We start from the raw sequence: 26,725 nt of genomic DNA on the forward strand, positions 1-26,725 counted from the left end.
AGGATTTCATCAAATACTGGTAGATGAAACCGATATAAAGAAAACAGCGTTTTCTACTCCGTTAGGACATTATGAGTTCTTATGAAAGTCATTTGGCATTAAAAATGCTGCATCCACATTCCAATGTTTTATGAAGTCAGTACTTCGAGAAGATATGCGTTGTATATTTCGACGACATTTTGGATTTTAGTACTTCTATGTCGGAACATATATGTATGTAAAACAAGCAAAATTGAAAAATGCAGTTTTTTAAAGAAAGAAACAGACTTTCTAGACTATATATTAACTCCTGAAGGAATAAACGAAATCCATATAAAGTTGAAGGAATCCATAAATTAAAGTTACCAATTTTTCAAAAGCAAATAAAAGCTGTCTTAGGCATTACAGGCTTCTATCAGAAATTTATAAAAGACTATTCTAAAATATATTATCCTATGGTCGCATATCTGAAAAAAGATGCATAAATTAACGTAAATAAAACAAGTTATGTAGTCGCTTTCAAAAATTTAAAAAATATTATAAATTCTCCCATTTTAAGATATCCAAAATGATTTAAATTAACTTCAGACGATAGGAACTTTGCAATTGGAGTTCTCACACCAGACGACCATTCAATTTCATATGCTCATGCACATTAAATACTCACGAGAAAATTACTCAATCATCGAAAAGGAACTATTAGCAATAGTGTGGTCAGTAAAATACTACATACCCTACTTATATGAAAAATAATTCGATCTAAAAACATATAATTTTGATTTATTTTGAAGATATTGCATTTTAAATGTCAGTATGTTTGTGTTATCGGTACGAAATGACGATTAACATGTGGGCCAATCAAATTCCGTGATCACCGGAAATTCCATCAAAACTGTGCGTGAATTCATCAAAAATCAGAAGAAATCCTCATTGAAATTCATGAAAATGGAATTGAATATCTCCAAAATATCGATATGTCGCATTTTGATCGAGCATTTGGGTTTACGAAAGGTGTGTGCAGGGTTTGTTCTGCAAAAATTGACTGACAACCAAAAATTGCTCAGGATCCAACATTCGAAGGACGATTATTTGACCAAAAATCATATTTTTACCATTAAGCAGTCCCGTATTCACCTGATATGGCACCGTGCGACTTATTCATGCATTTGGCAATGACAGGAAAGCGTTATGGAGACGCAGAGCAAAAAGCTGTATTGATACAAGAAAAAATATATTTTTTTAACCATTCATAAGTATATGAATTAACTCACCCGAACTTAGCCCTTCTTTACTTTGCTAAAATAATAAATTTAACTAAAAAGGAAACAAAATAAAAGTTAAATGTGAGCTTTTTTCAATGTTTAAAGTTTATATTTGAATAAACGAAGTCAAAATGTGAAAAAGTTTAGTTAATGATTGTGAACTACCATTTTTATTTATAAATTTTGTTGAATGTTTAAACGTAAATATTTCTCTCTGGAGAAGCTCCCTTCAGCGCATACTCTATTTATACCGAATTTGTGCCATAAATTCATAGGTATTTGAAGTATGCAATAAAAATCGGATACATTTACATAATTACACCAGCACATACACAAATATACGCAGTTAAGAAATTAAAATTAAAAAGTGTATAAAGAAAACCAGAGTCAATACGGAACTATCAGAGTACAGAGTTTCTGTACACACAATGTACAAACTAAACATAAAAATATCAGAAGAGCTGTAATTTATGTCGGAATCAGAATTTAAACCGATAAAAAAAGTACTAGGTGTCATGACGAGGGCAAGACGAAATATCTCCTGTCATCAAACATACAGTGGTCGCACTTTCGACTATGCTCTCACGCCACTGTTGACAGTCATAACTTTGAAGTTGTATATAATTTCGTCTATCTTGGAACCAGCGTAAACACCACTACCAATGTCAGCCTGGAAATCCAAAACAGGATAACTCCTGCCAACAGGACTTCTTCGGACTGAGTAGGCAATTGAGAAGCAAAGTCCTTTCTCGACGAACAAAAACCAMACTCTATAAGTAACTCATAATTCCCGTCCTGCTATATGGTGCAGAGGCTTGAATGATGACAACAACTGATGAGTCGACGTTGCGAGATATATGACAGCATTGACATAGTTCAGCGAATTAAAAGACGGCGGCTAAGTCATGTTGTCAGAATGGACGAAAACGCTCCAGCTCTGAAAGTATTCGACGTTGTACACGCCGGGGGTGCAGAGGAAGAGGAAGACCTCCACTCCGTTTGAAGGACCAGGTGGAGAGGGACCTGGATACGCTTGGAATATCCAATTGACGCCACGTAGCGAAAAGAAGAAAAGACTGGCGTGCTGTTGTTAGCTCGGCTCAAATCGCGTAAGCGGTGTCTACGCTAATTAAGAAGAAGAAGTAGGTGTCATAAATTTAGATATTATATGTTTAATGTTGGGAACAGAATTGTTTTGGTGTCACGGAAACCAATCTTATAGGTTTTGCTATCAGAAACAAAGTAAGAAGATCGTCGCTGACAGATTTGAAATGTAAGTTGAGAAATAAAGTTATTTTGTTGATACGAATTAATTTAGCTTTATTTCTTTAAGAGAAAATATAACAATAAAACACGAAATGTCTTAATTATTGAGTTTGATGAAAAAATGCGGATATTTAAGGGGGGAACCTGCTTTATAGGCTTCAAAATTTGATTTTTTGAGGTTTTTTTTGGAAGGGAAAGACATATTTGATGAAAGCAAAATTTCTTTATAATTATATATTTAAACATCATCCGAAACTTTTTTGGATATGAAATCTTTGATATTCTGCCTTTGAAAGCAATTGCCCGATGCATCTCGTATGTGAATCACAAAATTCAAGGAAATTCATATATGTTAATAGCTTATGTTCTAGTTGAACTAAGAAAATTTATGAAAAAATGTAAAATTCCAAAAAAAATTTTAAATTTGAAAAAGTGGTTTTTGACCCAAAAAGTTGTACTCTATGTTGTTTAAACAAATGTTCAAACATAACTTTTCTTAGTTTTTTGAATTAAATAGAAGATAATTTAATGCCAAAGATAATAAACTTTGCCCTAATTCCATACGACGTTTCGTTATTTTCTATCCTCGATGAGTACCCAATTCCGAAAAATCTCTAGCTTCCTCTTACAGTAAATTAGTAAAAAAAAAAATCCTCATGTGCAAACCGCTAACAAGTTACTTAAGAAGACACAAATGACACTTATAAAAAAATAAAATCTAACATAAAATGAAATTATGAAGCTATCAAAGCAATAAAAATATTAAAATAAAGCGTAAATGAACAAATCGAATCAGAAGTACAAATGATGTAGATAGCGAAAAAAATGAAATCTTAAAATTTCCTCATAGAAAAGCTCATAAAAACGCAAACAGTAACATAAAAGAAATAATGGAAACATGAAAAATTAAGCTACAAAAGCACTGCGTTGACTAGTAAAGCAGCTATTGAGAATTCTGTACAAATGTACGTACTTATTCCAAATACAAAGCATATATAATATATATCTTTCTAATGAATGAAAAAGACTTGCAGACTCGAGAAATATTTAAAGAAATTCGTTCAACATACGGTACAGGAATATCGTGAGGATATAATCTTAACGAGGAGTGTAATCTTATCGGACAAAATATTAAAAATTCTGACACTCCTAAAATTACTTAGTAACCATGTACTGACCCAAATAATTATATTTAATAATGAAAAGAAAGGTTAGAAGGTTTAGGGAAAAACCAGATATTAGTCAAACAAAAACAGCTTAGTAAATTTTTATTCTTTGTGAGTAATGGACTTTTTTCTTGTAATTGAAAGGATACTAAATGTTTAAACAATGAATGCTTGAGAAACGTCTGTACTATAAGTCCTACACCAAATTTGTGTATCGTGTCATTACAGCTGTAGTATACGTCATATTGGTGGTGGGCGGGCATTCGGTTTGAGGCAGCATCAATTATCGATGTGAGTCCCTACTCAATTATATATTACAAAAAAGTCTTCCAGAAACGTTCCAGACATAAAAGTATACTCAAGTAGAGAGGCATTGCTAGAAGACTGGAGATTGATCCGTCGTTCTCTGACCCTTGATTAATCTACTTCCCCATGGGAGATGGGGGGAAAGATCAAGAACGATGAGATATACTAGGAATAAAAACTGGGATCTCTATAGGCAGATGATATTGTCCTACACTCATGCAGTAATTTTCATACCGAGGGCAGGTAGGAAAAAGCGAACCTACTCAAAAGAGTTTAGGCTTATAAGCTTAACTTCCTTTCTTCTGAAAACGCCTCTGAAAAACTTGTCGAAGGCGCTGTACGCATATACGAAGGGCAGATGAGTAGAGATTGCACTCCTTACACTGGTATTTAATATCGAAAGGGCTCTTGAATATAAAGAATATGCTCTTGGAGCATTCCCGGAGCGTTCAACAACGGTTCTACAGAATCTATTCTGAAGAGTCTAGTCAATAGGCATTGATCCCTCTGTACAACCCTGTATCAAAAGCCTGTTGACCTTTTAACGGATAAGAGCAAAATGGAACGACGCTAAATTACTAATTAAGTCTGTAGAGGTACTCCCCAATATAGAGTACTATCTCCGCTTCTATTTACATTAGTGGTGAATATCCTGCTAAGGAACTTTGAAGGTAAAGCCCCTAGGATAGGGGCATATGCGGACGACAATGCTATCTTAATAACAGATAGGAGTCTATAGATCATTGCAGTATTATGACACCAGTCTCACTACAGTCATCGTGTGGCTTTTCTAAACGTGTTTTTCATGTTTTACAGATTTTGTGGAGTCGCCCGTTCAATTGAATTTCACTGGGAACAAACTATGAGTGCGCGTTCCATCTATTTAGCTTAAATAATTTGAAAAGAATTGATCAAAAACCATGAATCTCAACATATATATATTAGAATAGATTATATTCAACCTAGAGTAAATTACGAAAAATTACTTGCACGGCTGTTAATATAAAACGAACAACTTAGAGGAGTTCAAGAGTTGGGAAAACTTTAGGTTAAAAAATATTGCGAAAGAATTCAACGATCGCTATTAAAATTTTTTCTTGATTTATATTGAAGGTCGCTAACTCTGACTTAATTTTATAGTTATATTTTACTTCGTGTCATTCTAAAATATGATATAAACTCGGTCGAGGAGGACAAATTTAGCATATTTAGTCGAAGTGGAAAACGTTAACCAGAGCAAGGCCATTGAATTCGATTTATCCCATTTTTTGTTTGTTAAAAGTGAACTATGTGTACTGAGGTTCGCATATTTTGTACCTAGATTCTTAAACAGTTTCCGTTCGATTTAAACATTTTTTTCGGTTGGCATCCTATTCGTGAAAAGTTTTATCTCGTTATATTAATTGCTGCTTGATTTGTACAGTGGAAAGTAAAAAAAAAAGGAATTTAAAATTTTGATCAATGGAAAGTAGGCGTGGTTGTAGTCCAATTACGCCCACTTTTACACTGTGACATAGGAATGTTAAAATAATGTCATAAACAGAATTTATTTGGAATTTATCCAGCGGGTCTCGAAATTTGTGATTTCCCATTTTACAAATTTTTCGGCGGCTCTTACAATTACAATAGATCCCAAAAAATTAGGTGACATTTGAATTTAAACTGTGCGCGTATTTTTATTTTAGGTTGGTAGTACTGTCAGTCACATTTATGTAAAATTTCATGTCAAAGTATTCATTAGTGTTTACGATAAGTGTCGTTTTGTGAGCTGCTAAAAGTGAGTTTTTCGTTTTTTGCGATGTCGAAATTTGTTGAGCAAAGAATTTGCATTAAATGATCATTTCGCCAAAAAGTCAACCCATATAGTTCGGCAATCACCGTGTTCACCTGATCTGGCGCCGTGCGAGTTCTGGYTGTTCACCAAGCTCAAAAGACCGCTCCTATACGATATTCAAGTCGCAGCGAAGACGCAACTGAAGGCCATCCCGGAAAGTGACTACAACCAGTGTTTCGAAGATTGGAAAATCCGTTTTCATTATGTACTACATCTAGTGGGGATTACTTTGAAGGGGATGAAATTGATTTGGGGGAATAAATAAAGAATTTTCAAAATAAATTTAATGTCACCTTATTTTTTGGGCACAGTATATTGCACTTTTAGTATCTTTAAACAGTTAGGCTGTTCACGGTAAGGTGGTTATCGTGTTATGTGGTTATTAGATTAAAAATAACCTCTATGCTCCGTGAACATCCTATATTGTATGGTTATTTGCTTATTTTTACACAAACAGCTGCTCATTGTTTACAGTTTAAGTTCAATGAAATTCCTACTTATAAAATGCCTAAACAAAGTTTAAAAGCAACATAATTGAATTTAAAGTAAGTTCTGCTATTCAGCAAATGGACTTTATTGAAGGTATGTGCTTATTAAATAATCCGAATTTTAAGGGTTCAAAAAATTCTTTGTCTAAAATTTGCAGACATCTTGCGCCCTGAACAGTGTCACAATGCAATTGTAAGCAAAAAACTGCTGTTAATAGCAGAATTTCCAATTCCAAATTCGCTTAGTTTTATTTATTTTTTGTGCTGCCATTTAGTAAAATTCCCACGACTTGCTAACACTGGAAATAAGCAAACAACCACATAATCTGTAAACAAGAGCCTAGGTTGGTCAAAGTTGGTTATTTTATCATACCACAATTTGTTGTTGTTTACTTAATCACATAACCCGATAACCACCTTATCGTGAACAGCCTAAGTAACTTTATATGGGGTTTTAATGGGACATGATCCGATCAATTCACCTTCAAACTGTTAGTACGGATTCTTATAGGATTTGTATTGAGCGAATTTGGGTATTTTAGCTTGAACCTGTTAGGTGGCGGGACAAAGTCCACTTTCCCAAAATTTTTGGAAATTACAGATCTACTATATATCAGTGCTTAGTTATAGCACTTTATAGGTTTTCTCTTGATCTAAAAGCCGATATGTGGACGATCGCGTCCATTTATGAACTCGTTTTTACGTTTTAGCCAACGAAGCTATGAACAAAGTTTCATAACGATATCTTAATTTGTACTCAAGTTATAGTTTGCGCGGACGGACGAAAAAACAGGTTGTCACACGTGTTTGAAATTATCTCGTCATCCTGACCATTTACTATATATATACGTAATCGTATATTTATCTCCATTAGTTTTGTGTGAAACGTACAACCGTTAGGTGAACAAAGCTATTATACCCGGTAGCAATATGTTGCAAGGGTATAAAAACTAAGTCAAAGTTTATGGCCTTCAAAAAAAGTGAATACTCTCCATAGAATAATGGATGCTTAATTTTTTCATAGTATTTTTTTGTACATACCATACAGAAAAGGTACAATGGTTAAGTAAGTACACTTTGTTTATATGGCAAGGTTCAAATTATATGTAATTAGAAAAATCCAACAAATCAATAAAATTACTAATGTTTTTAGACTCACATGTTGTGTATACCTTTATTCTTTGCTTCTAATTATTTTACCAAATATTTCAAAAACCTAAGCCAGCAGCAACAATATGTATATATTTTCGTAATGTGGAGAACTTCCTCTATGCACAAATACCCGATTAAACCTTGAATTCGGGGTATGATATTCTAAAATGTATCCGTGAACTGTGAAGCTTGAAATCTTTTTAAGCAAATTTCGGCACGATTACGATTTTTTAGGCCCCGCGATCTGAAGGTATGGGCGGATAGAGGAGGTCCTCAGGATTGAAAAATGTATACACATATACCCACCTCAGTCTTCTAGTTTTTGAGATTTTTTTAAGTTCAACAATTTCATATAAGAAATTAACATCATAGTTGGTGTGTTTACATTCATGGCAAAGGCCTCTGTTGGTAAAGACTACTAAAAAATTTCCCGTTTACTATTTTTTTTTCTTTCATATGGACTATATATCATATACAATTTAATAAATTTAGATATAGTGATAAGTTATATAAATTTTTTTTTGCATCGGCGGTCTTTGGCCGCGCTTCAAAAAAATAACCTTCGTTGATTCAACTCTGAGGAAAAAAAATAACCCAGGTCGGCCCAACACCGGGGTGTTCAGAGTTCTTTTGTGTCGAACTTCTTTCGGCACTAAATGATAATAAAGATTATAAACAGAACATTTTTTTTTTATTTCTTTTTTCCCTACACAAAATGTGGCAACACTAATATTTGTAATACATGTAAAGTCACAAATTTTTGAAACTGTAGGTGCGCTAAATATTTTTTTAAGTATATTTGTTTTCTTAAAAACACAGTGTAATTAAAAATATGTTAATTGAAAAATGTGTGCAATTTGAGTTAAACATAAAGAAAAGTATTACTTTTAGAAATTTTAATACAAACATCTCGAAAACTATGACCCTGAGATGGGTATATGTGCACACATTTTTAATTATAAGGTTTTCCTCTATCCATCCGTACCCCATCAAATCTCGGCACCAAAAGAATCGTAATAATGCCCAAATTTAAGGAGCCAAATCGATTGTAAAAGTTTAAGTAATTGAAAACTAAGGAGGTAAGTATTTTAAACAATTTTCATTATTTAATTCCATTATTTATTATAGCCAATACTGGAGCAAGTAGAGCATTGTTTTTGTTTAGGAGCGTTCATTTTAGAATAGCATCCAGCGATTTCGGGACTAAATGGGTATGTACAGATAGAAGAGGTCCTCCAGATCAAGAAAAAATTTTTAACTTTCGAACACTCCACTAATACTTCACTAATTCGTTTCTACCCATTTATTTTATATTAAATAGTTCAAAAATAGCTTTTATTTAATATTTAACCTTTATTCAATTACTTTGGTGTACACAATAACAAAATGGTTTCATTTTAACACATATCAGTCTTGCCTTATGTACACTACTACAAAAGAACCAAAAGAAATAAAGAAAACAAATAATATCCCAATGGCAGGAAATAAATAGCACATTATTAGAATCTATTTGTGCATTTTTCGAATGGTCGGAGAAATTCTTGCCCGTTTTCAGGTCTTTCGCGTTGAACTCCTCCTTGCGTAAACAGCCTTTCAACACCGGGATTTATTAAGATTATGAAAATACTGAAAGATTTTTGATTAATCATCATAAAATAATGAATTTTTTATTGACGATATAATTTTTCTTGTTTACTTATTTTCATTCGATTACAAAATATTTTTGCTTGCTTGCAACCATTTTCTTATTGTATGAAGAAATGGATTTTAACGAAAGTTAAATATGGAATTAAAGTTATTTTTGCAGTATTTAATAAAAAGCAAATGTCAGGAACCGAATTTGTGAAGTGTTAGTGGATATAAAAGTTTAAAATAAACATTCTGTCAAGAAAGTATCCGCAATTTATAAATAAAAGAAAATCACCCCAACTTATTTTATCGCCTTCAAATTAACATCAATTTGAAGCGATGTACATGTGCCAACGCTTTTCCCAATCGTCAAAACATTTTGTTATAGGCACTTTCCGGGATGGCGTTCAACTCTCGCGTCGAGTTTGTTTTGATGTCTTCAATTGAGTCCCCCGAAGTGAATATTTCAGTGTGAAGAAAGGTAAAAGTCACATGGAGCTAAATCAGGGATACTCGGTACTTGTCTTATGATATTTGTTGAGTGTTTGGCCAAAATTTAGCACAAATACGTAAAAAAGTTTTGTAAAATTCGACAAACACTACTGAGGTCGACTAACACAAACAGCTGCTGTAAACATACTGGTTGACAGATCGCGCTAATTTTTGGCATCATAATTAAAAACAGTTATATCAACCCCGAAAAAGAATTTACCTGACTTCCATATCCGCGGGAGATGAGATTTAAATTTAATAAACAACTAGGTAATATTATATAATATTGCGTAATAAAATAATAAAATACTTAGGTTTCTCCAGGTATTGGTTCGATCGGGATTTCGGGATTATTTTTTTAAAGGAGTATTACGCGAAAGTACTTCAGTCACCCCGGGTATTGGCTCGACCAGGGTAATTTTTTTTAAGCGCGGTCGAAGGCCGCCAACGCCGAAAGGAGTACTACGAAAATTACTTCGGTCGACCAGGGTTATGATTTTACAGCGCGGCCTAAGGCCGACAACGCAGAAAGAAGTACTACGCGAAAGTACTTCAGTCACCTCGATATGATATAAATTTTACAATATTTTAAATACATATTTACTTATTTGTGTTTATTAAACATAAATCGCGTACTATAGATATACATATGTATATGGAAAAAGTGTTCACAACTCAATATTATAACTTGAAATTTATTGGAAAGTATTTTCTATTGGAGTTAATATAGAGAAAAGAACCACGCGAAAATACAAACAAAGAAAAATCGTTGAAAATCCTACATATTTGGTGGTAAAGATGTGGCAACGCTCGTTTTTCTCATAATTGTAAACAATTTAACCTTTCCAACGATCAGTGTGCTAAGTTATTTTCAAGTTGATTAATATAGCTAAAATATAAGAAAATAATAGTGAAATATGAACTTAGTTCAATGTTTACATACTAATAATACTAAGTGTTATTAATAAAAATTTTTGAATTTTAATGTTTTGAAAATTTTAAATAAGGAGGATGGAAAGTTCTCTGATCGCCATTCACTTGGGAGTGGCCAGAAACGATTCTTTTACATATGGTTCAAGCAGCTTCCGACTTCCGATCTTTGACTAACTATCCTCTGGGTAGCCTAAGAACATCCGTTTGAAGGCGAGCTAAAGTACGTAGGCAGGGTTTGGGACCCGCCACGTAAAAAACATCCTCAATAAAAAGGAACAACCAGCCGCGAATGAGAGACCCCCTTTTGATGACAATGGCAAACGGACTACGAATTGAGAGCATGCACCTGGAATGTCCGGTCCCACAATTGGGAAGGTGCCGCTGCCCTGGCTGCCCAGGCTGACATCACCGCCGTTGTTCTAGCCGTTTAAAGTAAGCTCACTCATAAATTGAGCACCACAAAAACTACCCGACTTGTCCGACGCTATGGTAGAAGTTGGCAAAACAATTAAACGTCCTCAAAGATCCAGCACGAATTCCCAGCAAAATGAAAAAGTGTCTTGTGTATAAAATGTGTAGTGAATACAGAAGTGTCTTATGACAATAACAATGAGGATAGCAGTTTTATGTAATGAATGTCCTATGAAACTCCTATACTTAGTAGCACCTTGTCTGTGTATGCCGATGTGTCGCATGACGCTCCGTAAACATCAGGTCCTGGAACAGTTACATCTGGCAAATTAACTTTGTATCTTAATTTCTAGTAGTTCCTAGAAGATTGACTGTTATTTCCTCAAAAAACGAACAACGGAAAAATAAATAAACCGAAAACCAGCAGAATCTAGCAAGAAAATAACAAAAGGTTTTTTTCATAACCACTTCGCATCAACGCTGTGAAATCATCAATTAATTTTTTTTCACAATTCAAAACAATGGAAATAAACAAAACCGAAGCAAATGCCCCAAATTTCGTTTGCTTTTTGAACTTTTACAAATGGCGAAACTATCAATAGAAAGACAAGACACAGTAATGGGTGATATGTAATTGTCAGCAATCATTGCATACTAGAGCTCTTCTTTTTTAGGTAACAACAGCTAGAGTTAGGGTGTGTTCGTTGTGAAATTACTGCGGCAATGTTGCCTTTGATGAGGAAGCATCACGTACTACGCAAAAATTCGAGCAACAATTCCAAAGAAATACGTTCTGTCGTCAAATTGTTTCGCACCACTAGCATAACAAAGGCACCATAAACATTTTCGATGCGCGATACGGTGGAGGAAGAATTGTGTATTAAATATTAATTTATTGTTTGATACCATATATTAATGTAATAGAAGATGTCTTTAAGGAATAATTAGATATTTTTGAAAATTCTTTTACTCTTATCACTTTTCTTATTAGCAGCAGTCTTTAGACAAGAAACGATTTCATCTACATCTTCTTAGTCTTTCTTTCTTAAAATTGTCACACCCATTTTCCAACATTTCGTCAACAAAATAATTATTGCAGTACTGCGGTAATATTAAGCAGCTCAAACACAGCCTTAATGAATTCGTCACGTAAAGAAAGTTTCTACTAAGCATAATCAATAACAACCAAACATACATTGTCAAGAAATGTATTCTAAATATGCAAACAACAAACATCTGGTAATGGGATAACCACCGCTGCATTTCAACAATAACAAACAAGTGATAACAAGATAACAGCAGCCGCATTTCACTAGTATAAATAGCTGTAAGATGTTATATTGGGGACAGTTTTTATGAATGTCAATAAAGTACTCGCATTTCAGCATAGTGATAAAAAAATATTTATTTTAACCTACATCGTGAATACGGTATTAACTGGTGGCTCAAGTCGATCTAACTCTTGACTGCAGCCAAATATTCTCAAACTGCAAGATAATAAAATTAAAATTGTGCGGCTTTGAAGAAAAGCACAACATTAATCTAATAGAGTTGCGTAAAAAGCAAACCTTGAAATAGCAGGCGGTCTAAACGGATGAAAAGTATTAATAAAAGTATACAAAATTTATGTGGATAAAATTAATTATAAGAGTTTAAAATTTTAATGTTAATTGAATTCACTTCCTCGAAACGACAGGCGGTGCGTATATTTAGCGTCGGTATCATCGAATGTGTAGAATCTGCTCAGAGACCATTCTTAATGTTGAGTGGGTTGATGTACAAGTGTGGTGAGTTGTGTTGTTTACGAGTGTGATGTTATCGACTATGGTCGTTTCCAATTTGTTCCCAGATGCGATGCATTTGGTTTATACCAAGAATGACAGAAACAAAGATTGCGCAATGACAAGTTCAAATTTCGTTCGTTCTTAGCATCTACGTCACGCTTGACCAACGTACAATCAGCTGATTTTCAGTTGCTTGTTTTTCTGGGCAATAAGAATCAGTCTTGTATTGCAGCCATACAAAAACATGAATATTATTAAAAGTTAACATCAATATAAGTGAATATTAATAAAAAAAAAAAACATCTATATGTGATTATTTTATAGTGAACATTTACCTACATATTCAATTCATTGTATTTTCGTTGCATTATTTAATTTCGTCTCTTTGCTGTGTTTGGTTCAATTATATACATACATTTATGCAAATAAAAATATTGAATATTTTGTGACCAACTATCAATTTATTGTCTTATTTAATTTTCTTTTTTTGCTGTACATATTTTCAATTAAGTTTTTATTTAAAGAACGAATCCTAAAATACATTCTAGTTCTGAAAAACAATTCTTTGACTTTGATGCTACATCTAAGTGCTTCTGGACGTAATTTGTACATATGTATTTATATGCAAATCAGTACCATTTATGTCGTCAAATACTGCTTGCAATGCTCTCATATGCTCCATCAACATATCTGTTAGTTTTGAGAGTTCTCTCTTCAGAAAGGGGATCCACCCAAGTACRAGATGAACAATTTTCTGAATTGGCACAAAGTTTGTGGCAGATGTACCCTGAAAAATTCTCAAGTCTGTCGTTGTTCAGAATCTCCAAGACATCTTTTTTTTCAGTTGGGCCAGTGGAGTTTAGATCTACTGACACACGTTAAAAAATATTACCTGCAAAAATATAATAAGCATACATACATGCGTAAAGATAAATGGAATCAATTGTTTGTTAAGTTTATTATTATAATTAGGATAAGAAGCAGTGGTAAGTATGCAAAAACTTAGTTTGTATGTAAGTATATATTTCTATTTGTTAACATCAGTTAATTTTTATATTAAGATGTTTTCTGTAGTTTTAAGTTTATAATGCTATGTACATACTTTTAATATAATATTTTGATAACTACCGGTTAGAGATAAGTAATTCGCTTCCAAATCTGGGGTGTTGTCGACTTTACCATTTCCTTCATCTGTAACCGCTCCTTCGCTGTGACCAAGTATATATGCAGGAACGCAGCCTATACTTGAACTCCTGCCTGTTAGGGTGATCGTGAAGACCGCCTTTTAACCTGATTACACCAAAAAATGTCTAAAACGTCCTGGTTTAAAAGAGACTACATCATTTTCTGTCGTTCATTAACCTCTGAAGGAGCAGTGGTTAACGTGGGAAAAGCGCTAGGTAGTAACTTTGTTGGATTCCGCGGGCTTAAACCTGCAAGAGTGTTTGGTTATAAAACAGTGGCGCTCATTTAATAACAACGCAATAAAAATCCAAACACGCGTGTTTGACTGATAATTCTGCTACTATGAAAAATCACACGCACACGAAAGCGGATGAACACGTACGCTAGGTCAACACAAAGAATCGGCATTTAGTACATTGACAGAAACACCTCGAATTTTTAAAATGTTTTCAAGCGAATGGCAAGAGAATTATTTTTTTATTGAAACTGATGAAGGGAAGTTTTCCATTTCCAAATTAGTTCAAAATAAGCAAAGAAACACGCTTTCTGACCAACATCTTACCGATCTGCTACGCATTAAGGAGTATAAAGGGGAAATCAATATTGATGATGTATTATCGAAACGAGCCATTTAGTCAACGACTTTATAAATTTTCAAGTATTACACAAAAAGAATTCAATAAACATTTCTGATATTTCTTCCAAATTTGCCAATAATTTTTTCCCTGAATGTAAATAAAAAAAAAAAAAAATACAGTAGAAATTTGTTCAGCGTACATGGCAGCGAAAATCTATAGCAATGTTTGTGCAGCGCAAACGTAAAATGTAGTAGTATTGTGGCGTGCGCAAATTTCTCAATTAATACTTCACTCGAAAGTAAAATTCGAATTCACGTGACGTCAGCAAGAACAGCTGACTGAAAGCAAACATGCGCATTGCGTAATCTCTTTCTCTATCATTCTTGGGTGTATACAGTGTTTTCTTAGGGTACGCCATTTTATCTCGAATAGAGTGGGATAGGCTTAACTCATTTAAACAAAGTGAAATAAGAATTTCCTGGTTTCAAGAGGATCTTTCACGCTGGACTTACTAGATGAACTCCAACAAATGTGCTAAATGCCACAAGAGCGTACAATGGCTCAGGATATCGCAACTCTAGGAGCAGAACAATCCTCCCAGGTAGTCACTACGACAGATCATCATATAGAATTCACACCAAACATAACCAACAGAAACTTTATACATTTAAAAACATTTGAAGACATACCAAGCTTCAGTAGAGATAAGAACCAGTCAAGATCTTGGAGATAAAGGGCATGAACATTTATGGAAAATATTAAAGAATTTTCTATCCACCCGAACTATTATACAGTCTTTACGATTATATACTCAATACTTATTGGCGAATCATCAAATATTCTAACCAACCACAACATCAATTTGAATTTATATTCGATAATCAACAGGCTTGATTACACATATGCTGATCAACGACCATTGAATGCACTTCTGGAAGAAATAAAGAATATTATTTCGAACACGCAAACTATCGGAATTTCACAACGAAATCAGCAAAACACTGAATCTCTGGATGTAACCCAAATGTGCAGGTACAATATAACCACCAACCATGCTAAGAACTAATGGAAGTAGATGACTCTCGACAACACATACGACGAATACAATAGAACTGTCAACCCCTCCCGAGGAAAAACTTTAAGCAATCTCAACGATTCTATAACCCGTTCAGAGAAGATCAACAAGCTGCAAAACGCGGATGAATTATTTTTTCCAGAAATTACAACATCAACAAGGTACAACCAGTAAACCATTCGAGAGACGAAGACCTTCAATCACTTGCCCCATATACTGCTGAACTCTATGAGACAGGAAGTGCGTTTCAGGAGAATAAACGAATTACAGTGTCTACGAAGGCGGTGTCAAACGACAGGTATATCCGTTAATATTTTAATTGTTACAGGTGCGACAAATAATTATATTGGTGTTGAGTGTAAAATAAGAGAATCTATACTCATAAATACGGTTAAAGTTAAAACGCTTAATGGAAACTCATTGGCCAAAGCTAAGAAAATTATTACTTTATTCAATAATTTAGTATTCTTTGAAACCGGAGATTTAAAGGAGTTCGATATGCTTCTGGGTGAACACGGTCTTAACCTGTGGATCCAAATAAAACTCAAAATATAAAGAATTATTCAACTGTAAAAAATGTAAAAGAATTACGGTAATTTCTTGGCCTAGCGAGTTATTACACTAAATTTATACAGAATTTCGCTTCAATAACGAAACACCTAACAAAATTTCGCGGAGACAATGGTGGTGTAAGTCCAAATCAAATCGCAAGGGTCTCAATTAATTTAAACAAAACAGCACTTGATAAAAATGAAATACACACTACAAACACAAGTTGAATTGTTTCAATCAGACTTCAGAAAACCTTTTGAATTAACAAAGAACGCAAATAACTTTGCAATAGGAGCTGTACCCTCTCAGAAGATGAAATCTATTTCGTTTATATTTARAACTCTTCGTCAAACTGAACAAAATTAAAGCAAGAATGAAAAGAAACTACTCGCTTTCGTTTGGTGTTCAAAATTGATTGCTTCAAAAAGGCGAAATATACATATCAATATACTTATATTTAGACATTTTTATATTCTTTACAAATGTAAAATAAAATAAGAAATAGCTATTGCAATAAGTTATACAGTCCACATGAATTAGATAAGGCAGAGGCAATACAAACATACATAAATAAACACATAAATATAAGTTAGCACAGGTAACCAAATATCCGGCAAAAATATCACTTGCACCCAATTCGCTGACGGCACGTCTACAGCTTTACACGTTAATAAGAACTCAACACCGTATTAAGTATGCATCCGGCCATTATGCTGATTGAACACTTTTAGCCTTGCGCGTGACAACAACAAAATAAACGCAAGACAGCAAAGAATTGGGTAAACAGTTGCTAGTGTAAGCAATTAAGAAGTCACGCGGCCAATAACGTGCAGCAACTAAAGTTAGGGCAAAGTAGTGTAGGTATTTAAACGCTAACGTCGCTCTTATGTAGTCAGTTATTCAACTCTTCCGCTGAGACCGGCTGCCCTTGGGATTGCCAAGGGAAATAAAAAGTTCTAAAAAACAAATTCTCGCCTCTTCACATGCCATAGGCCCTGATTTGTCGCAAAACGGCAGACCCATCACCATGATCTCGAGAACTCTGTCTCAGACAGACGAAATCTATGCGACCAATAAACGAGAGCTCTTGGCGATCGTATGGGCCCTACAAAAATTGCGTAACTATTTGTAAGGTAGCAAATGAGGTGACAAATAACTTTTGTTTTATACATTTTTCCATTAGATCCCTATTCCAGGCGCTATGTAGACAATTTCACGATTTTAGGCGAATTTCCGAAATTTCAAGGCCGGAGTTGGGGTTGAAGATGCAATCCGATCTCAAAACAAAAAGCTGCATTGGAATCAGGAAGTACAAAGGCAACTTTTCCGCACTACTAGAATAGCTGTAATAATAAATGAAAATTTGACAAGATTACCTAGAGGAACCTTTTTGATAACATTCAGAGGCGAAGTTACGATAAACTCCACCGTTTATAGCAATTGGAATGAGGTAATACTTTCGCATACTGAAGCAGTACCCGCGGAGCACGTTAACTTTACAGAACATATCCAGTTGTTATCACTCCCACTTCTACAAAGAGTTAATATAAAAAACCTCAGGCACATAGCGCACCTACAGAATCTTATCCATACAATCGGAAACCGCCTTGCTCCTAATCCTAATTGCCACAGCTATGAGCATAGCAATATTTCTGCGAAAACGACAAAGAAATATGGTCGTACTGAAGAACATCATAAAGGAAACAGGGGACGCTTTCACTTCAAGAGGGGGAGTAGTTAGCACAGGTAACCAAACATCAGGCAATAACATCACTTGCTCCGAATTTGCTGACGGCGCCTCTGCAGCTTTACACGTTAATAAGAACAACACCGCATTATGTATGCATCCGGCCATTATGCTGATCGAACACTTTTAGCCTTGCGCGTGACAACAACAAAATAAACGCAAGACAGCAAAGAATTGGTAAAGAGTTGCTTATGTAAGCAACTATGAAGTCACGCGGCCAATAACGTGCAGCAACTGAAGTTAGGGCAAAGTAGTGTAGGTATTTAGACGCTAACGTCGCTCTTATGTAGCCAATTATTTCAACTCTTCCGCTGAGACCGACTGCCCTTGGGATTACCAAGGGAATTTATACATGCATTTATATGCAACACACATACATATCCCTGCCAACCACGGCTACCCTCTTGTGTCAAATATTTCAATACAACTACACATTTTTTCTCTATGCACCGACACCAACGTACATTATCGGGTTATTTTTTGTTTACCTAAATGCGATGGAAAAGTTTCTTTCACTTCTTGATTTATTTGAATGAGTRCGAAGGAGAAAACATAATTGTCAATAGTGCCAAAAGAAAATCCCAAAAACGGTAATAAAAAAACGATTGAAAGACGCATGTCGGTCGTGATCGTACCATCGTAAAGGAGGATCATACAACAAGAAGGTAAGTAAGTGAATTTTATGTGATTTTTTTTTTTAAATAATTTGCAAATAATTACTTCATTTGTTTTTATAGCATTGGAAATCCGAATGAACTGGATATAGCAGCTGCAGCAATATCATCAGAAGCAGCAAATATCAATTGTTTAGTAAGTATGTGAAAAAAGTRTGTACATTGAAATTGGACTGCGCAGGCTAACATAATACGCAAAAATAAATAATATGTACATATGTATGTATTTTATGCGTTTAAGGCGGCCTGCACAATCCAATATGATATGTCAAAACAAATGTTTGTTTTATATTTTAAATGATCAAATAATATTCATCTTTTCTTTCAGATGTTATTATTATTTTTAATTAATTAATCTTTGCTTTTAGAGTAAATTCTATTTGTTATTATTTGAATTATTTCCTTTCTTTCATATATTATTATCATTTTATAAAATTAATCTTTCTTTTTCTTTTAGATATTACAAATTCAATATAATTATTAATTATTTTCAGATTTTAATAACCTTTATTATATTTTCAGGTGAAATTATATTTTTTTAAATTAAATATATTGTTATAATTAATTATAATAAAATATATAATATATAAATATGTATTAAAAATAATAAAATTAATAATTTAACAATTAAAAAGCTTAGTTTGAAATTTTAAGAAATTTTTAAATTAGGATATAACCCTGCATCAGCCGTCGTTTGGCGATATTAGAGCAGGACAAATATACTTTTTTATATGACACTGCTGAATGAGCGCAACAAAGATGTATGATCCCATGTATACGTGCGTGAGTGGGTAGAATCTTCACACTGCCTATGGCAAATTATATATGTTTACCCACTGATTATCTGGTTTTTTACCCGCTCATGGTTAGCAGGGATGTGAAACACGTATGCATTTATATGCAATACGTATGCACTCAAGAAACATAACATAAGCATATGTACTTAAGTTTGGGCACTTGATTACAAATGCACTTGTGCACTTGAAAACAGCCCAAACCATGCGACATAAATTATATGACAACACACACACACACACATGTATTGTACTGTATAGTTGAAAACAACCCCATGGGGTGTGCCGTTCATAAACCTATAATTAATTAGATAAGTTAGACTTCCAAAATAGTATATAAGGCTTACAAATTTAAAAACAAAATCAGAGTGAAAAATTTCTCACTCGACGAAAGATTGTTTTAAATTCCCCCTCCAGCGGTAAGGTTAACAAAATCTTTGTTGACTTTTAAATATTGGTTGTTAAAAAAGTCTTGCGGTATTTTCGCTAGTTGAGAGCGCGTAGTTCTAGTTTTATTCGTCGCATCGGGTCATGCTATACCTTTTTGGAAAGCTCATTTCACGCGCYAACACGTGTTTGATTGATTGTCGTTTCTTTTAAATCGTTCGTGAGTTATAGCATCGCAAACATGGAGCAAAATAAAGAGAAAATACGGCATATTTTACAGTACTTCTACGATAAAGGCAAAAATGCATCTCAAGCCGCCAATAAAATTTGTACAGTATATGGACCCGATACAGTTTCCATTTCCACCGCACAACGATGCTTTCAACGTTTTCGTTCTGGTGTAGAGGTGGTCGAAGATGCGCTACGCTCCGGAAGGCCTGTCGTCGAAAATTGCGATAAAATCGCTGAATTGGTCGAAAGAGACCGGCATAGTAGCAGGCGTAGCATCGGCCAAGAGCTGGGCATGAGTCCTCAAAAAAATTTTTATGGACAATTGAAAATTCAATAAAAATACCGCAAGACTTTTTCGTTCGGCTGTCTGTTGTGATTGCAGCTTCTCGACGTCGAACCTTCCTTGTGTTTGTTGGCGTGCGTTTTTTACTGCACAGAGGCGGGTGCGAATCTTGGCTGCAACAAGATATTGGTCCGATTCGATGTTACACATCTAACACACAGGAGACGTGTTTTCCGTCTATCACAACATGATCGATCTGGTTGGTGTTGGTTTTCGATCCGGAGACAGCCAGGTAGCTTGATGAATTTTCTTATGCTGCAATCTAGTACTACAGATAACCATATTTCGGCCCCCGGCGAAGTCGATCAGCCTCAAGCCGTTTAGGGATGTTTCGTCGTGGAGGCTGAATTTACCAACCGTAGTGCCAATATACCTTCCTTGCCCACCCTGGCTTTGAAGTCGCCAAGCACGATTTTGACATGCAAGCTCTCATTGAAAGCATCTTTGGTCACATAATCCTTCTCTTCCGTCGGGACGTGGATGCAAATCAGCGATATGTTTAGGAATTTCGCATTGATGCGGATTGTGGCTAGACGTTCATCTACTGGGGTGAATGACAGAACACGGTGACGGAGTCTCCTCCAACCACGAATAATTCATAATTTTTATTTCATTTGCTGTGGTCCTCATCAAAAGCGAGGGACCTCTTCCGAAACTGTTTCTTACTTTTCATTATGGGCTTTTTAACGTGGCGGGTCCCAAACCCTGGGAAAGGTCACTTTAGCTCGTCTTCAAACGGATGTTCTATGCTACTCAGAGGATACTTAGTCAAAGACCGGAAGTTGTAAGCTACTTGAGCCATATATAAAATAATCGATATTTGACTAAAGAAACTTAAATAATTAAATGAGGGATTTTAAATAGTTTTAAGTTAATTAACTTATAATTCAGCTTAAAAAAATATTGTATATTATAGAAAAATGTAAGTAATATAAAATGTAAATTGTGTCTTCCCGTCTTTTAATTCGACAAAAGGTGACGGCTAAAATACACTTAAAGCGTTAATCAAATCTCCAAACGTACTAAAACGAGTCTTCTAAACTCAAAACACATCTGCAAGGATAGCTATGAATGAGATAAGCTCATACTATTAGTAAGACTCCTGTTATAATAATAGTTAATAATAAAGTCATTAGTCGTAGTAATGAACCCGAAAAACAGATGTCGACAGTATTACCTTTGTGATTCCACCGTCAGAGACCAGCTAGCCTTAGAATCGAGACAAAAAGCTGAAAATAACATGACGTTAGGGGACTACCTCGACGGTTAAAATATTATCTTCCATAACTCCAAGTGTTAAATCTAGTAGCGTCTAAGCAGATGAGATATTTGAGTTTTCTACTTACTATATACTCCACGAGATTTTTTATGTAAAATGAAAACAACTGATACAAAGAGTTTCCTTAAATATTAATATCGATATAATGTTGTTTAAGCTGTACACTGAATTGATATTACCATAATATATTATATTATACACACAAAATACATTACGGCAATATATTCAATATTTTTAAAAATTTATTGAAAATTTAATCTCATTAACTCTTATACATGAAAAAATACCAAGTAAGATAAAAATGCTGTTCAGCTTTATTTGCAAACGCCGTTTTTAACATATTATAGTGTTTTGGTTACATTCTACACAATTCTTAAGATATAGCATTGTGAGTGATGCTATGTTGGGCGAAAAGAAATATTGTATACGATATTAATAGCTCACAGTTTTTGTGAGGATTATTGGAACGTTGCATAATAGATAATCAAAATGATGCCCCATGTAACAAGTCACAAAAAACTATAGCAAGCTTGTTGCCCAGAGACTTTTCTTGTTTTTATACAAGAACAAATTGCAAATCGTACTATATATAATACATATTTTTTAATTTCAACTTAAAAAATAGCTTAACGGTTTAGCTTTTCCATTTTTACTAATAACAGCCCTTCGTCCTGCAAGAAAAAGATTTTTAAATACAACATTATTAAAAAAGTCTTTGTATACATGCCTTCGTTATCAGAAGAGTTCGCAATCCCCATTACATCCAATGATTTTATGAGTGTACCAAGATTTGACCGATCGTCCAGATATTTGTTGCTAATACGTAGAGTAGTTCGCGCACGATTCTTCGTTTGTGTATGCCAAACTAATATTTCTGTACAGTTATTTGCTTTAGGTTCAATTATATTTAAATTTAACCGGATACTACGTAGAAAAAGGTCCTCTTCATAGCCCGGTTTATAAGGCATGCTAGCGTTTGGATACTCAGCCATATATGCCAAATTCGTTGCAAATCCGGCCATATCCACTGGCCAACGCCTTTCTGCTACCCATGAATCTAGAAATCCAACCACTTTCCCCTATCGAATATAGTTATTAATAATTAAAAACATTAAGAACAAATCTATTCTAGCTCACCTTTCGTACAACTGGTCCACTTACGGAGTACTCTTCAATTAGTCCCACAGGAAACATCGAAACCCGTTGGGTATATCTTATTTCAGAGAATAGCTTTAAATCATATGTATTGTCATCATCACCAAAGTAGAGAATTCCGTTTGAGATATTTCGCTGTCGTAACCATTGTATTGCTGCCCGGCGGTTGGCTACACCACGAGGCATTGGCTTTTTCTTGCGGTAAAATTCCGGCATTGGACTTGCCAAGTGCGTAAAAGGTAAACCTAATATAAAAGACTATTTAATAATTTACTACAGTTTGTTAAATATAGTATTAGATATAAATAGTTTACAATTTTAAAAACCATTAGATACAATACACATATGCCAATAATTAGCTTATATATAAAATAGTGCAAGTTATGTTAGTCATTCGACTAAAAGAAAAATGTGTTTAGTTTTGTCATAGTAGAATACATCCAGCCTTATTGCAAACTTCGTGTAAATAAATCAATCTCATGTATCTTTATTTTGAAGCGAACGAAAAATTCGTATAGCGAATTTCGTTTTCAAATCTCGATTTTGCTGTTGTGAACTTCGGCGATCTAAATTTATAAAGCCAATTGCGAATTTTTTAGCTTAAAAATATATTTTTATATCCTTGCAACATTAGCCCTGACAGACGACAGCGCTAAGTAGCATAGTAGCGGGTTTAATTTTAATTAACTTGCGTATTTGACCCATTTTAATGCAAGTTTGTAATGAATTGAATTTACCAAACTTGAGTAAGCAACACTGCTCAAAAATGGCCGATTTTTGCTATTTTTTGCAGATGTCGCTTGAAGTCTGCCGCCTCCTTTGCGTTTACAGCATCAGAGCTAAGCAGCTTTATATTGCTAATTAAATTATGTGCAAGTATGTTAACAAAAACAAATTTTAACATTTTTAGATGGCAGTTTATTATTCAATATTCTTAACTTTTTCGCACACTTTGTCCTCATTACCATCAATTATTGCATTTATTTCAATCTATTATCTTTTAACGTAATTAATAATAAATGAATTTTTCGTTAAATTTATATTGATTTTCCAAAATTTCTATTAATAATTGTTAGGAGAGTAAAACGCGTGTTGACTTGGCGACAGTATATAATTGAAGAAGAAAGTTTATTAAATAATCTTAGCTCCTATTCATAATGACATCTGTAATTCTAATAATATACAGGGTGTTTCGTAAGATTAAAAATTTACAATTTTCTTCTCAACACCTTTCCTAAATTGATTGAAATAAAATTGAAAAAGTAATATAATTCAGTTATGAGTAAGAGGAAATATATTACTAATAATAAGATGAGAATAAATTACTTTAAGCCAAATTCATTTAACTGTTGCTTTGTTTTTGCTAACGTTGTTTTATCGGTGGTAATACGGTATAACTTAATTTGGTCATCTTTCTACCTTTTCTTTGATGAATTTTGATTTGATGTCTACATGCTTCGTTCTACTTGAGTATGAGTTATTTTCAGCTATGTGTATAGCGCTGTTGTTATCGCAGAATAAGATCATAGATTTCGAAGCTTTGGGCACTAACTCTGTATCAAATCACTTAAGCCAGATTGATTCTTGTGCAGCAGCCACCATAGACATTAACTCGACTTCAGTAGATGATAAGGGTACAGTATGTYGCCTTTTGGTAGCAAACGAAATGGAAGCATTCCGAAAAGAAAAAACATAGCCAGTTGTTGAGCGGCGATCACTTACATCATTTGCCCAGTCAGCGTCGCAAAAACCAACGATTTTATCAGGACTACTCCTATACACTAAGCCCTTGTCAATAGTTTCCTTGAGATAGCGCATGACTCGCTTTACTGCAGTCCAATGCGCCTTCCCTGGGTTCGTGCTGTATCGGCTTAACAAGTTGACAGCAAAGCATATATCAGGGCGCGTGACCTGAGCGGTAAACAGCAGACATCCAGTAGCTTACTTTATAGGGAACAGTAGCCATTTCCCTTTTTTTGTCATCATTAGTCGAGGGGTGTATTTACAGGATTGCATTCATCCATTCCAAAACGTCGAATTATATCGGGAATGTAGGAAGATTGATCGATCTTTAGAGTTCCTTCTTTGAGATTTTGTGCTATACGCATACCCAAAACCGATGACGCTGTACCTAGATCTTTCATTTTGAAAGTTTTCAGAGAGTATTTTTTAGTTTGTTTAGCAGCTTTGTATCATTGGCGAATAGGATGACATCATCCACGTAAACAGCGACGAATAGCATTTTTTTGTCAGCGACAAGGTAATATACGCATTGGTCGACTTTGCTGCGCTACAAGCCGAAACTAACTAGCGTTGAATTGAGCTTTATGTGCCAGACACGACTAGATTGCTTCAGCCATATAACGATTTTCGCAGCTTGCAGACGCGACCGGATCCATCATCAAAGCCACTCGGCTGAGTCATATAGATCTCTTCTTTAAGCTCGCCATGTAAAAAAGCACTCACAGCATCTATTTGGTAAACAGTAAGATTATATTTCACCGCAAGAGCAAGCAAAAAACGAATTGATGTATATCGCACAACTGGTGCGAATATCTCGTCATAGTCGATGTGCTGTTTCTGGTTGAATGTCGGTTGAAGGGCTGATAGTTCCCAAGTGCCATTGATATCATGAGATTCAATTTCTTCACACATTGCATATTGCCAAAGTTTATGGGGTTGGCTTGCCATCGCTTCGTCCACAGTGTTTGGATCTGATGATACATGTTCAGTTACGCAGAGATTATAATTTGCTCGTAACATATTCCGCAATCCCTCAGAGCGACGGACTCCTTCATGGTCCAAATCTGTTATTTTTTTGCGCTCCATTGTTGATTCATGATTCCCTTCTGTATGCGAATGACTGTTACTCCACTACCATCTTCTGTTGGTAATTCTTTCACATATTCCCCCTCTGAATCGGCAACGGAAGTTGGCTCTGGTAACCATAAATTAACCGTATCTGTCTTTGCATCTATAGCTGAAGGATTTTGATTAATTTGATTTTCAATAAAAAACTACATCACAGCTAACAATAATATTTTTCGCTACAGAATCATACAATCTGTATGCTTTTGATTCATACTGTAGCCTACGAGAATACATTCTCGAGATTTAGATTTCAACTTACTGCGTTTTTTTTTGGCTACGTGAACCATTGCCTTACAACCAAATACTTTGAGGTGTTTCAAGTTTGCTCTTTTTGCTGACCACAACTCTTCCGGACTCAGATTGTTACCTCTGCATGGTGTACGTAACAGCAGCCTCAGCCCAGGATCTGTTCGCCAAATTTGCATCTAGCAGCATGCATCTGAATTTTTTCGTTATTGTCCGATTTAGCCTCTCTGCAACGCCATTTTTTTCGGTTGTGTAGGGTGTCGTTTTCTGATGAATAATGCCATATTTCGAAAGATATTTGTTGAACACTTCATTTACTATATATATTCGCGACCATTGTCCGTTCGGAGAACTTTTATATATTTCGAAGATTGATTCTCCACCATTGCTTTGAATTTTACAAATTCATCGAAGACAGCTGCTTTCGATTTAATTGGGATAACAAACACTTTTCTGGAATACGTTAACAAATAGCTCGCACCAGAAAATGAGTTAACATTTAATGGAYCCATTACATCACTATGTATTATTTCCAAAGGTTGTTCAGCACGCTGCCCTTTTTCAYTGTGTGACGCTCTGGTCTGCTTACCTTTTATGCAAACCACACATTTGTTACCACTGGKTGTARTTTTAACACCTTCCGAAGCATTTTCGATGGCTGCGTCACTTTCGCGACAGACATGACCTAAGCGCCTATGCCATAAGTTATATTATCTTGTTGCACACAGTTCAGACGATAAATACCATTTATTTTGCTCGCAGTTCCAATTAGTAGTTTGTCCTCGTTTAATATTTTGCACCAATTGTCTTTAAAATGTAGTTTTTTCCCATTGCCTGTCATTTCACTCACCGAAAGAAAATTCGCACATTAACTAGGAACGTACTCAGCATTTTTGATAGTTGCGT

At 34.7% G+C, this 26,725-nt stretch overlaps 1 protein-coding gene across 1 annotated transcript; it reads right to left on the reverse strand.

The window, feature by feature from the left end:
* Window positions 1-21,838: 21,838 nt before the first annotated feature.
* LOC108974736 (galactosylgalactosylxylosylprotein 3-beta-glucuronosyltransferase S) lies at window positions 21,839-24,846 on the reverse strand. The gene is made up of 4 exons (XM_018942760.1): window positions 24,709-24,846; window positions 22,685-22,960; window positions 22,275-22,626; window positions 21,839-22,218 (listed from the first exon to the last, which is right to left on the reverse strand). The coding sequence occupies exons 1-4, from the start codon at window positions 24,844-24,846 to the stop codon at window positions 22,157-22,159; spliced, it is 828 nt and encodes a 275-aa protein (XP_018798305.1). The 3' UTR covers window positions 21,839-22,156.
* Between the last annotated feature and the right edge of the window lie 1,879 nt (window positions 24,847-26,725).

The sequence above is a fragment of the Bactrocera latifrons genome, unplaced genomic scaffold (assembly GCF_001853355.1).
Source record: "Bactrocera latifrons isolate USDA-ARS-PBARC rearing strain unplaced genomic scaffold, ASM185335v1 scaffold_1120, whole genome shotgun sequence".
Classification (NCBI taxonomy): Eukaryota; Metazoa; Arthropoda; class Insecta; order Diptera; family Tephritidae; genus Bactrocera; species Bactrocera latifrons.

Excerpts from the sequence above, each read along its gene's own strand:
- LOC108974736 (XM_018942760.1), bottom strand. The coding sequence starts at position 24,846 with ATGAAAGATCTAGGTACAGCGTCATCGGTTTTGGGTATGCGTATAGCA. Across the intron at positions 22,627-22,684 it reads GTGGACCAGTTGTACGAAAG|GGGAAAGTGGTTGGATTTCT; the intron begins GTGAGCTAGAAT and ends TATATTCGATAG. Across the intron at positions 22,219-22,274 it reads GAACTCTTCTGATAACGAAG|GACGAAGGGCTGTTATTAGT; the intron begins GCATGTATACAA and ends TTTTTCTTGCAG.